At 39.5% G+C, this 13,503-nt stretch overlaps 1 protein-coding gene across 6 annotated transcripts in view; it reads right to left on the reverse strand.

Moving 5' to 3' along the window:
* CHD7 (chromodomain helicase DNA binding protein 7) overlaps window positions 1-13,503 on the reverse strand; it is a 131,151-nt gene that overhangs the window by 39,438 nt on the left and 78,210 nt on the right. For 5 of the 6 annotated variants that reach the window (XM_086887141.1, XM_086887136.1, XM_086887117.1 and 2 more), the window contains 3 exons: window positions 8,761-8,899; window positions 5,262-5,399; window positions 4,111-4,176 (listed from right to left, as the gene is read on the reverse strand). In XM_086887141.1, the coding sequence (XP_086743267.1) occupies window positions 4,111-4,176; window positions 5,262-5,399; window positions 8,761-8,899 (343 nt within the window). The remainder of the gene's footprint in view (window positions 1-4,110; window positions 4,177-5,261; window positions 5,400-8,760; window positions 8,900-13,503) is intronic. The other variant, XM_086887132.1, reaches the window with a different exon arrangement.

Below are 13,503 nucleotides of genomic sequence, written 5' to 3' on the forward strand. Positions count from 1 at the left end.
CACCAGGCACACATTTAGAATTCGGTTTATGTCACAACATTAACGGTTTGTTTTTACTAATGAACTTTAGGAAAATTTTAAATAGAGCAGCATTTTCTGGTTCATACATTTCATCAGGGACAACATCATCTGTAATAAATACGGTATATGCAGCATTAAGCAGGCAAAATTGTTGACTGCTGTATAAATCAACATTTTTTGTATTTTTAAAAGAGATATATATGCACAAACACACACAAGAGGCACTACTCTGAAACTTGAATAGTCATCTTTAGTTGCTGGCTAGATTTTACTTCCACAACAGTGCAATTAAAGAACAACAGTAGTAGCTGCATTAAACTGTGTTCTAGCACAGTGAAGTTCATGCATTCCCAGTCCTTGATTCACAGAGTACTCCTTTACATCCTGACTAGCAAGGGAGTTTCAGTTTAGCATTTATGTCATTCTAGTACAGTCTGTTTGTATTCCTTCCTAGAGAGAAGCAACACCACTTTCTACCTATTTCTCCCTAAAGAAATGGAAGATCACTGGTGCTGCTTCTTGATCTTTTTGAACCTTCCATTGAAGAAGATCTCCAAAACATTCTCTAAACACACACATTTCTCTGACACTTACAAGAGACTGTCAAAGGAAGGAATCTGAAGACCATAAAGATTTTTTTTTTTAAACAAAAAATTTAGAAGTGTTTCTCAACATGATATTAATATTTAGAGATCAAAATTGCACTGAAAAAAGAAGCTGGAGATCACATTATCTGAACTTATTCACTGCCCTGAGGCAAAATTAGTCTTTAAGAAGTCAACTCTAATTTTAAGACATTAACTTCTTTTATTATCTAAAATGTATTACAGCCAAGTCTCTTTGATTAGTGTTAAAGCAGAATCCTTTGAGATTCATCAGTATTACAATGACAACATCATTAAACACCTTTACATAGAGGTTTCATATTAACCAACTTCACTTCCCTCAGCAGCATTTCAGTCAAACATATTTTCTGTCAGCTGCCAACTTAATAACAATAATTTACAATGAAGATCTTGATAAATTCTGTAACTCTCCTGAGTAAAACACACTTTTGTATTGTCTAATAGGTAATAACTTGTCTATGTTAAATGCTCTATGAGAGTGCATCAAAGATTCACCTAAGCAAAAAGTACTTCAGAAAAATATTTTTAAAATCTTAAGTCTGCCATTCAGCACTTACGCCTTCCCCCAAAAATTTAATCAAATTAAAACTATCAGCATTCAAGCAGAGGTTAACAATACATCACTTTAGGGTGTATGAGACAACCACTTATGCCTCTGATGTCACTGTGCACTCATCAATACCTGTACATTTACATTAACCAGGTAAACAGATGAGATAGAACATTTATGCAAAATTCTCCCCAAACAGACTACACATACATCCTAAAATAACACATGGCAGACTTGGGCAATGCAGAACACTTTCAATTATCATTTCCAGGTGTGACCAGGATCTGATTCACAGTCTCTGCATATAATTGAAGAAATAAATGACCTCTTCATTCAAGCAAATACTTAAAAGCACGTAATCTTGCACGACCATTGCCACAGAGGTGATACAGTAACACTGCTAATGCAAAAGTTAGTTGTGTAAGCCACACAGATGTAGAGACAAAAGCTTGGGGAAAAAAAGACAAAAAATCAACCAACCAACAAAAAGAAAAACTAATAAAAAACAAACCATTAAAAAACCCCAAACCAGCACAACTATCAACTACCAGAAAAATAGGACACAGAACACATTAATAACAGATGCAAAGCAACACATAACACCCAACCACCTCAACTGATACACAGCACTAAATTGTAAACTGAACAGTTTGCAGAAGAGATGTAGGTATTGTACATATTTCAATTAGTTCTAATTTTCACATGTAATAGTAGGCAGAAAGAGACATTCACATGTGTAACATGCAGGTACAAGGTTCTACAAATTCCCTGTCCTTCCACAATATGTGGTAGTTCTGCTGGATAGCATAATCAGTTCTAGCTATTCCTCTTCAAAGTTAAGAAGCAGGACTTCAAAGGAGACTGAATGAAAAATCTCAACACCCAGACTCATCAGGTTTGGAAAGAGACTGATACACTTACTTAGTGCTTTCTGCAACAAGAAAAGAGTATTCAAGGGAATTCAACATTCCATATTAAGAGCAACTGTGAAAAACACAGTCTTTTTTACTTCAAACAGGAACTCAGTTCTACCTTTTACTCTGTATGTTTCAAAAATGGCTGCAGGTACAGTGCTGCATCCTACCTGGTAACTCCAGAACTAGACTAAGGCTATTTCTTGGAAAAACAGCATGATTTTATGATAAGAATACTGCTCCAAAAGCATATTCATTATCTAATGTCCTTTACTTGAATGCAACATCTTTGTTACAACCTAATCCATTGACAGGTTTCCTAGTGAAGCCTCTCCTCATGTTTATTTTATGCACTGGTCCTGATCGCAGCAATTTTACTTTGATTAGTAATCTAACAACCAGGGTTTTGATGACGTTAGTAAGAGTGTAAAAGACCTTTAATAAAAGCACAGTTGGATACTTCAGATATTAAATATTAACATCCTGAAATCCTTTTTTTTTTTATAATTTGGAGAAGAGGGTTGGGGAGAAGAGCAGTGAAAGAAGAGACACCCCTCAAACCTGCAAATACAATCCATAAAAAACATTAAAGAAAAAGCTCAAAATAGAGCTTGCCTCCAGCAGAGCTTGCAATCAAAGACATGTAGGCAGCAGACCAACCACTTCCCACAAACTGCAGCAAAATACACACTCCCCATGAGTAATCACACCTTTGTTTGCAGAGGAGAGGAAGAAGGGAAGAATAATTGGTGAAAAACAGCTTCCCATGTAAAGACATTTATTAAAGGACCACATTCTCCTCTCCTGCCTCGTAGACCATCAAGACAAGTAAATACTCACTTTTTATTACCTCAAGTTTAGCTGAAAAATAAGCCTATGATTTGAAACACAAAATACAGCTCTAGATTAAAAAAAACCAACAAACCAACAGGAAAAAAATCTCCAAAAAGCCTTAGAAACTTATGCTATGCAAGATGCATAAATAGGTCAGATTGAATCACAGGTGCTCATGACATTAAATGAACATAGGTTTACAAAACTGTTAATGATGTTAGGACAGCAGTAATAAAATTGAACACACACACCCCAGCCTGCCCAAGAAAATCAAAACCCAAAACCAAACCCCAAATCACCACGACACTGAAAAAAACAAAAAATAAAAAAAATCCATGAATAAAGGCAAATTTCCTTTCTCCAATTTGAAAATTAACACTGAGGCAAAGATGAATTGCTGATTAACAAAGATCAACAAGATGCTGTATCTGTCTAAGTTAGACAGTTTACTGCCCAACTGTAGTACGAGTCAGAGAATTAGCTCCACAGGAGTCTATAAATATACTCATGCCCTTTATGGAATAAGTTCTTTTCTACTTCCTTCTCAGAGTTCTAATACTTTGGAAGTGCAAAGGCCAATCAAGTTGTGAAGCACATTAGAAAAATCTGTAAGCAAAATAAGAACTTAACTAGGAACCAGGGCAGAATTATAAGAGAACCACACTTGAGTGTTTCTTTCATCATCTTAGCAAAGTGACAAGGAAGATATTCATCACCTATGTACTCATCATACTTGGTCACATGTAATTTTGTTTCAGCTGCTAAGCACAACTGCCATTAAAAGATGCAAAAATTATTTGCAAGGGTTTTTCTTCAGAAAAGGCAGAAATTTGGGGTACAGAAAAGTTCTCTCATTCCTCAAACTCCTATGGAATATCACTCTGAAGTGAAGAGTGCCACAGATTTCATCCAGGCATGTAAATTTGCAAAAATCAATTTTTTCATCCAAAAAAGCAAGAAACGAGTAAAAGATTAAACAATCTGTTTTGTGTATATCAGAAAAAAATGTTGCAAAGCATCTGAATACACTTATAGAGAACCTCTTTATTCAATGGAACAGTTTTTTAATTGAATATCCAAGATATTTTAAGAAATCAGTAAGGGCTTCAGCAGAAATATGCTTAGTTTATTTAAAAATATGGGGGAGGAAGGGGATTTGTTTTACCTTTTTCTTGACTAAACGGCTACTCATGATTTTCTCCACAATGGGACCTTCAGCATCAGCAGATTCCTACATCATAAATAGCATAGAAGAGTTATAGGAGTGCATCTTTGTTACATACTTCCTTTATTAGAAAAACTTTAAAATAATTTTTTCTGTAACAGAAACTTAATTCCAAGAGGACATTCTCCCCCTAGCATGAGAACTTTGAGGATTCAAAGAGATTTAATACCATAATAAAGGATCGAAGGGTACTTGTTTGAGCCCACTTCTAAGACCTAGTGCAACTCTGGCTCTCTCTGTTAAAAAGCTTGACATGCACAGATAAACAGATGTAACAACATCAGTAGTTCCCCTGTCCTAAAATAATACATTCTTTCAGCACCATACAGTCTAAACAGCAGATGATGTTCAGAAGCTCTTGTTGGCTGTGCAGGTGTCCACGCGATTGCTCTCAAAACTGTCTGCAATTCTCTATTACATTAATTCATTATTACAACGGGAGGCAAACCATCCCAATTCTCCTTCTGATAAGACACAATTAACAATGGAGATCACATACAATATTTCACAAGGCTTAACAAATTGCCAAATGAAATACCAAAGAACATGTATATATTATCCAATAGGTCATCAGTTAAATGAAGTAGTTCTTTGAAAAAGCACTACAAAACAATGAGATTGTTACAACACTCATTCCTACAGTATTACTCCTCATCTTATTCAAACTATTTTATCCATCATTTACATTGCACAGAGAATAAAGTGTACCCTGCTGGGTACTACAAGGCAGTAATTTCATAAAGGAGTTCTTATGGTGCCTAGCAGCAGGAGACAAGCTTGAGTGGTTTATTAAAGTCACAGAAGCCAGACCACTGAATTCACAGAAGTACATCCTAGATTGCTAGCAGTACAGTTTAGGTTTCCTTTACCTAGGGACCACTAATTTCAAAGAACTCAGCTTGAACTTTCAAGATGTGTATCATCAGCTTCCAAACAAAGCCATGAGTTGATATATTCTTTAAGAATGTAAAAACTAATGCCTTCTGGCACACTTTTATCAATCATGTATGAATATCATTCAGGAAAAGGGCCCATATTTGATCTCTGAATGCTGCAGTTACAACCACCTTTCCAGTCTGTTAATATCTGACCTGTTGCTCTGACTGAGAAGTATTTGAAGGAGAGTCTCTTCCAGCAGCATCAGCATCATCAGCCTCCTCATCTGAAATCTTGAACTCCAGGTCTTCGGTATAACGCTTCCTCTTCACCTGCCTGCTGGAGCGTCGTTTCTGAATGGAAAGCATTCATATTTTTCATGAGAAACAAAACTGATAAGAATCAGAAAAACCAAGAAAACATCTCTGTGTGTATCAAATAGATTAGTGTGCAGTAAATGCTATAATTTCTACTACATCCTGGTAGAAATAGTGGACTCAGGACACTACTATCCTGAATTCCTGCCTGTTAGCCGTCCTTAAATTTTGTAAGCAAAAACCAACAAAAACCTAAAATGAAACGAACAAGCAACCATAAACAAAAATCAACTTCATGCTTGTTCCAAGTTGGAAAGGAGGGGGCATTTTTTCATTTTTTTAAAAATGAAAAGCCTATCTCAGAAAGCAATTAAAATCAAAGAAGCTACACCTCTCCATTCACATCTGCAACAAACTTTGACAGATGGCCAGTGCAGGAGCCAAACACCACCTTTCCACAGCATGGCCCAGTGTGTTGCTAAGCAGTGACAACACACTTTCTTCCTCTCCCCATCCGCCCAGTTGTACTGGGATTATCTTGTAGGGGAAACACAATGAAATACGATTTCCTCACTTCACTGACCCAGCACTGTTCAGAAAGGCATCCTGCAGCACAGCATGGGAAAAGACCCCAAACTAAGAGAGGAGAATGGAAAACTTGAACCACCCCAAATTGAAAACATGATCTCTGTGCTCCCATACCCTCACCACCAGGATAAGAGAAAGTTTCAGCAAAAATGCACAAAATAACTTGTAAAATGCAGAAGCATGCATTTGACAGAATTTGCAACTTGATGCTCAGTGCTGGGTATTGTTTTTTACAACAATAAAATTCAATCTCCCAGATAGTCTGCATCAGGTTATATATATATTTATACACACATGCACTTGAAAAGCTATAAGCATATGCTGTTGAAGGAAACTGTCAACTGAGCATCAAATATCTTAATGGAGTAATGTATATATTCAAATTATGTGGCATATCAACTGTTAAAAAAAAATCTTAATGATTTGATACACTACTTATGTATATATTTTACACTATTTATTTATACAACTCTCAGCTACCACACATTTTCACTGATACATGCAAATACTTACATAGTTTAACAGACTTATACTCCTGAGTCTCTCAATATACACAGACAAAGTCAAATAATTACTTTTAGACAGCTAATCATACCTTTTAAAGCATAAATACCTGATGCACTTTACAAAATCAGAAATTACTTATTTAACCGAAAATAAGAATTTTGAGCAAAGGTTAAGCTTACATCACCCTTTTAAACAACGGTGATGTGACTTCTACCTTAAACACAGTAGCTTATGGGGGTTTTCCACAAAACAGTATTTTTATACTTCAAAATATGTAACACTTGACAAATTTGCATCTTGATTTTCATGATCACTGATGGGAAAATACCAATTTTCTTCTAATACTGTAGGTAAGTCTTACCATTACTTTTGGTGCCAAAAATCTCTTCTTCCATTTCCCTAACAGAAAAAATACCTAAGACATAATGGTAGCCTTTATTTGATGTTTCTTTTGACTTGATGAACTTCCTGTTTCCTCTTAAATTCATATGTGGTTTTGCAACTGTTTGTTATGCACTGTTGACAAAACACACATGTATTTACCTGCATCAGATTATCTTTAACTCATTAGCTGATCTACAGGTGTGAAGGTGAGTAATATGTTTGATAATGGAATATAAAAATCTGCATGGTAACAAACAAAGGCGAGTATTTTGCCTCTTGAAAGAAAGCAATGCATCACAGAGCATTACTACATAATATCTGTACAGAAGGCTCAGGATTTAACACTAAGAATGCAACCGTGTTTTAGTCAACTGAGTAACATCAATCTCAGTTGAGAAATGCTTAAAAAGTTTATTAACTGTAGCTGTCCTAGTAAACATGATTGGAACCCTTTCCTAAGTTCATGCAAAGAAGTGCAAGTGCAGTATAGCTTGTACAGTATGAGAAAGTACTAAGAAAACAAAATGTTTCCTGAAAGACTTTGTTACATTTAATTAAAAAGTGATGCAAGTGCCCTAGCACTTCTATTAACAAAAAAACCCCAAAACTATCAAACTTAATGTTTATCACCCAATTGATTTTTGACAAAGTTTTTTGTTCCACAAGACTGAAAACAAGCAAATCATACAGAAATTTTAAATTGCAAATGGAATATAATCAGCTACAAATTAACCCATAAAACCCATCTGAAGCCCTGAAGTTTCTTCATCTTTTGCCAGTGCCATTAATCAGGCTGGCAGAGATTTGAAGCACAGCATAGAAAACTTAATTCTTCAAACATTTTAACGTTTTCATGGTTTAACTCAACTTCTCGAATTCAGAAAACACAGTCTGAAGGAGTCAGGAAGAGCACATACTTCTGCTGCTTTTTTTTGTTTTTAACTAGAATATGCTAGATCACTCACATTTTGTTATTTACTATATTCTTCTTGAAAATAGTGTGAGGGAGGGCATAAACCATGCTTTTGTAGGACAACTGTTTACCAAAATCTTCACCAGTCTATCTTGACCATTCCCAACTGATCACTGGTCTGAACGTCTCTCATAACCAGAAGCAACCCATCCACAGCCTAATGTGCAATGGACAAATGCAGTGGATTTCATGTATACTGGTATGACTACACAGGAGTCTCATACTTTACCCACCACAATTTGTCCCCACCTCTTCATGAGCAGATTCTTATTTTTAGTGCCCACTCTAAACACTGCCAGCAGAAGCAAGCCAGGAGCTGACCACTTCGACACATCAAATGACAGAGCATAAAAAACTTGCTCTTATATGCTACTCTATATTCCAGACTGGCTTTATGTGAAACAAAGTTTGGACAGAAGGTGATAGGTGTGCAATGGTCAAGAGAAATTAATCAATGTGATTAGAGCCCATGACTGGTAGTCCTGCAAAAAAAGCCCTTCATTGACTAAAGCAAGGTAGCCAGAAGTGCATGACATGCATGTTCCCAACACTCTGCTTTGTCACACCTCATTCTTGATTTCAGAAGGTTTGCAAAGCCAATGCAAGAATAAATACCAAGCTTATAAGCAAGACCTCGTAATAGTGCATTAAGTCTACAGGACAGAATATTCAGCATCATAACTGCAACATTAATCAAAGACAACGTGTGAAAACTCAGCAGCACAGTACACATATCTGCAAGTAACAAGACTGTAAAGCAAAATTATGATGAAAAATACTTGTTTTTGTAAAATATTCACCATGGTGCTTTTCATTTCTCACCTTCTTTGTAAACAACATAGAAATTATCCAAATACCTGTATCTCTGTAACAAAGACGATGAGAACTATTGTTTTATGCTTCTAAATCATCAAAGCCCATAATGAACTTCAACAATAGCATTACCTGAACCCCTGGATCATCTTCATCTTCAGGATGAGGCGATGGTGGTGGAGTTTTTTCCAAATCTGAGTTTTCAGAACCTTCCTTTCCCTTGTTAACCTTTTTCTTTGCAGCACTCGCTTCTGAATCTTGCTTCTTGCTACTGAAACAGAGGTACTTTTAATCAGTATTTGTAGAAAAATATAAGCAAGAGGTGCTTAAAAAAAAGAGCTGATCTGTGAGATGTTTGCTTTGAGTGACTTCATTATTTTCAACTGCCTTTCTTAAGTATTTCAAGGTAACTGCAAAATCAATGATGCATGGGCCACCACTACACACGCCTTAACAACAGACACCTCGCTTCCTTCCTTCAAGACCTTAGACAGCGACACTCAATGTGTACTTAACAAGAAACTAAAAATGAGATGGGAAAGGAAGAGCTGCTCTCTTTAGAACCTGCACTTTCTGAAAGTGGTGTTTGGACAACCTGACACAAGAAGACAAACAGGAATTACACACGTGCTTGTCTTACATTAACCGTGCAACCCAGGTAAGCAGAAACAGAGTAAGTGTTACCAAAACAAAGGACTGAATTCATCTTCTTTTACAATCCTTGCTGTTTCCAAGCAGGAAACGCACTTTGGTGTCAGCACTGAGGGCAACCATACAGCTTCAATGCATGCAACTGCAGCTTGTAAAGGGGGGAAAAAACACCCAGCCGGTATCTCAGCATCTACACAACACCAGAAAGCTATATCCACTGACAATAATGTTTTGAGGGTTGTTCCTTCCTTTCCTCTCCCATGAAAACATTCATCATCTGAAGAGCTGGGACTGCAAGTCTCCAGCTGCACTCAGAGGCTTGGAAATGGGTGAAGACATATATATCAAAATACAACTTTAAATACACCATCACCAAATCAGAAACTGAAATGATCTGTAGCATGGGAGGGGTGAAATTTTTAAAAGGCAACAAAAATCGTAAAGTTAGTATTTTAAAGCCTTTAAAATACTACTTTTATACATTTAGCCTTTGAGTCTGAGGCAGGATTTTATTAGTTTATTGTGGTCAGCTCCCAGCGGCCCATTCCCAATGTGAGGAGTTTGCTAAGGGAAGTCGAGACGGCTGACTGCAGAGCAGAGCTGTGTGCTGGTACCTGACACATGGCAAGCACAGATCAGCAAGCGCTATATAAGTGCCTTTATGTGGCTTCTACATTCTCATCACTTTAATTTCATACCTGGGAAACTGCCCGTGGTTTGTTTTTAGTTCGTCATCCTCACATTTGTAATTTCTCATTTAAACATCAGCTTTAAGTTTGTTCATTTTGATCAGCACATCAGCCCACCAACAGTGTGTTTTGGAGCTGTAATTTAAAATTTTCCAGTACAGTCACGTGTCTCTTCAGGACCGTGACAACTCAGCTACAGCGTTATTTTCTCCTTGTAGCCTATGCTTAAAACTAACACCGATTTCCAAGTTTAAAAACACAAAAAAGAACCATTTACACATGAAAAGATTGTGAGTTTTGAACATGGATTTGTATTGCAAAATTTTCTCTACTCAGCCCTAGTGAGGCCATATCTGGAATACTCTGTCCAGTTCTGGACTCCTCAGTGAAACAAAGACAAGGAACTAGTAGACAGGATAATGAAGAGGGGCACAATGATGAATAGGGGTCTGGAGCATCTCTCTTACAAGGAGAGACTGTGGGAGCTGAGCCTCTTTAAAGACTGAGATGATCTACAGAGGTCGCTTCCATTCCTAACAATTCCGCGATTCATTAATGCACATAAGTATCTCAATAGTAGGTATCAAGAGGATGGTGTCAGGCTCTCTTCAGTTGTGCCAGTGACAGGACAAGGAGCAATGGCCAGAAACAAAAACAGAAGTTCTGCCTCAGCATCAGGAAGAACTTCCTTACACTGAGGGTGACAGAGCACTGGAACTGCCCAGGGAGGGAGTCCTCTCTGGAGACATTCAAAACCCACCTGGACACTTTCCTGTGTCACCTGCTCTAAGTGACCCTGCCTTGGCAGGGGGCTTGGATGAGATGATCTCCAGAGATGCCTTCCAACCCTAACAATCCTGTGAAAGTAATGGGACTCGACGCAGCTCGAAAAAAGCCCACCTTAAACTGTGAGAATTTTAAAAAAATAAATGAAAATGGAAGGGGGCGGGTGGGGGAGAGAGCTGGACACGGCGGAAAGAGCGCGGGCACAGCGGGGGCAGAGTTTGGCACGGCGGGAGGAGCGCGGGCAGAGGGCGAGCCCCGAGAGGCGGCGGGGCCGGGCAGCGCGCGTCCCTCCCTCCCTCGCTCCGTGCCCGGCGGGCTCCCCTCCCTCCCCGCCGGCGCTTGTTTCCGCTCTGGCTGCCACCAATGGCACAAAAAGCCGCAGCTGAAGCGGGGCCCCCTTCGCCTTTTCATCCGCACGCCGAGAGCGCTGGCGTCGCCCCGGCAACCCGCGGCCACGTGACCAGCACCTGCTCCGCTGGCCGGCGGCCACCGAGCGCTGCCATCTGCTTCCCTCAATCAGCGCCCGCCCGCTCCCGGCACCTGCGCGGCCGCGGCACGGGAACCCCCGCCGCACACACAGCACACCGGCTTTCAGCAAATCACCGCCCAACCGCTTCCAAAAACACCGCCCGAAAACCAAACACCAAACAGAAACAAAACAAAACAAACAAAAAACCCCGCTCTACGCCTTGCCCCAACTTGTTTAAATGGAAGGTGAACATCGCCGCCAGGGGAAGCGCGCTGACAGCGCGGCGCTTTTCCCCCCGACCCCCGAAAATCGGAGCGGGGCGCGCAATTAAAGCTCAGCCGTCGTGCCGTGCCCCCGGTGCACGGCCGCCTGTGAATAACAGGCTTAAAGCCGGGAAGAATAGCGTGGGCTAGGCGGGATAAAACACCAGCCTGCTGAAAGGCCGGGCAGCGCTAACGAGGGCCCGCCGACCCACCGACCGCGCTGCGCTCCCGGCCGGCCGGGCGCAGACAAAGGGCCCGGCGCTGCGGGCAGGTCCGCCCCGACACGGGTTCCCTTCTGGCCTCCGAGAGACCTTCCTCTCTCCGAGCCATGACTGCTTCATGACCTGTATCTACCCCCGAGCCGTGCGCCTCGGTGTACACAGGCACTCTCGGCAACGGAGCCGCGGTCTAAGCGATTGGGACGAAGTTTCAAACCGCTTCCCTTTCCAGACCAGTTATAGACACACACGTGAAAGAGCCACCAAGCTGGGGAGAACAAAGCCCGTGTGCAGCTCCAGTGAGAATTTTAAGTTCTAAATTCAGCAACAGAATTAGTCTTTTTAAATGCACAGCTACAACTTCTGTGAAAGAAAGGGAGAAAAAAAAAAAAAAGGTGAAGTAGAAGAACAGCACCACCCTTCTAAACACAGGGACACACTGCTTCCCAGTGCATCACACCCGCAGGAGCTTCATCTGGCCAGTGAAAACATCAGCTTCCTTACATTGTCAGCAAATGTTCTTCATCTTCCCACAGAGCCAGTGTGATTTGCTCCTGACAATTAAATGTACCCACTTTTGACTCAGCCTTTGCACTTTCCAGCAGATCACACTCAGGCCATCCAGGAACAGCATTAGCCTGGAACAGAATTACCCTTCCACATGAAGAACAGGCAGGTACTTAGAGATTGTTCTCAGAGACTCTGCCATTAGGTCTCCCTGTCAGTGCTCAGCACTGGGTGCACACGATTAGTACTTTTCAAGTCTGGCAACAAGGAAGGTAAACAGTAAAATACATGTTTAGATAACTATCTCTCATATTTGTTTTTACACATGCATGAATGCAAAATTTAGCCAAAGCCCAGTAGTGACAAGGTTAGTGTCCAATCCCAAAAAAAGAACTATAAATCTAGGACAAACTGGAGCAGTCTTTGCCACACACAAAACTATGAAGTATTTAAAAACTATCAGTTAAATTTGTCCCTCAATTCAAGTGATATAAATACAGACATTTCAGACTAGATGTTTTACAATCTCGCTGTCCAATATCACTTTCTGGTTTCATCCTCTTACCCTTGAGGTCTGCATACCATACTGACCAAAGGGGATCAGTAAGAAGATAACCTGCAGACGGTCAAACAAGCAAATAACATGAAGAAAAAGAGGTTGAATAGGAAAACAGTAAGTAGGACAACTGAAAAGAGAGCTTGATTTACAATTTAAGAAAGATATCCAAACTCCAACAAAGAGATTTCTGTCAGCTCAGCAGCCCCCAGGAGAGCTAGATGAAGCTCCAGAAACTTACAGGGGTAAACCATCTGACTCAAAAATGACCCAAAAATCATAACATGCTTTGCAAGATTAAGAGGAGAATTAGCTCTTATGTTTACCCTGTGTAACTACTTCACCTGATCTGTGTAACTGATAGATCTGTTTATTACTATAATTTACAACAATTATCATTACTTCGATATTTTTTTCTATAATTCTACGATCTAAAGTAAGTCAGATGCATTACTGATTTTTATTTTACCATTTGGAAACATTGTCCTGTAACAGATTCACAATTGGACCTAGTTTAGACAAACTTTACAAATTCACTGTGAAGCATAAAAGACATTGAAAAACAATCTAACCTTCTCAAAATATCAGAAATGTGAGACTTATGCTTAACTGCCTTACCCAAGGAAAACAATTATTTTTAAAAGCCCCTAGTGCAATCAAAATTTTTTTTAAAATCAGTTTTTACATATCACAAAAGTAGGAAAAACAATAGACAAGGTTTATTCCAGCTGAAAAG

This window comes from Cyanistes caeruleus, chromosome 1, assembly GCF_971803275.1.
Source record: "Cyanistes caeruleus chromosome 1, bCyaCae1.hap1.1, whole genome shotgun sequence".
Taxonomy (NCBI): Eukaryota; Metazoa; Chordata; class Aves; order Passeriformes; family Paridae; genus Cyanistes; species Cyanistes caeruleus.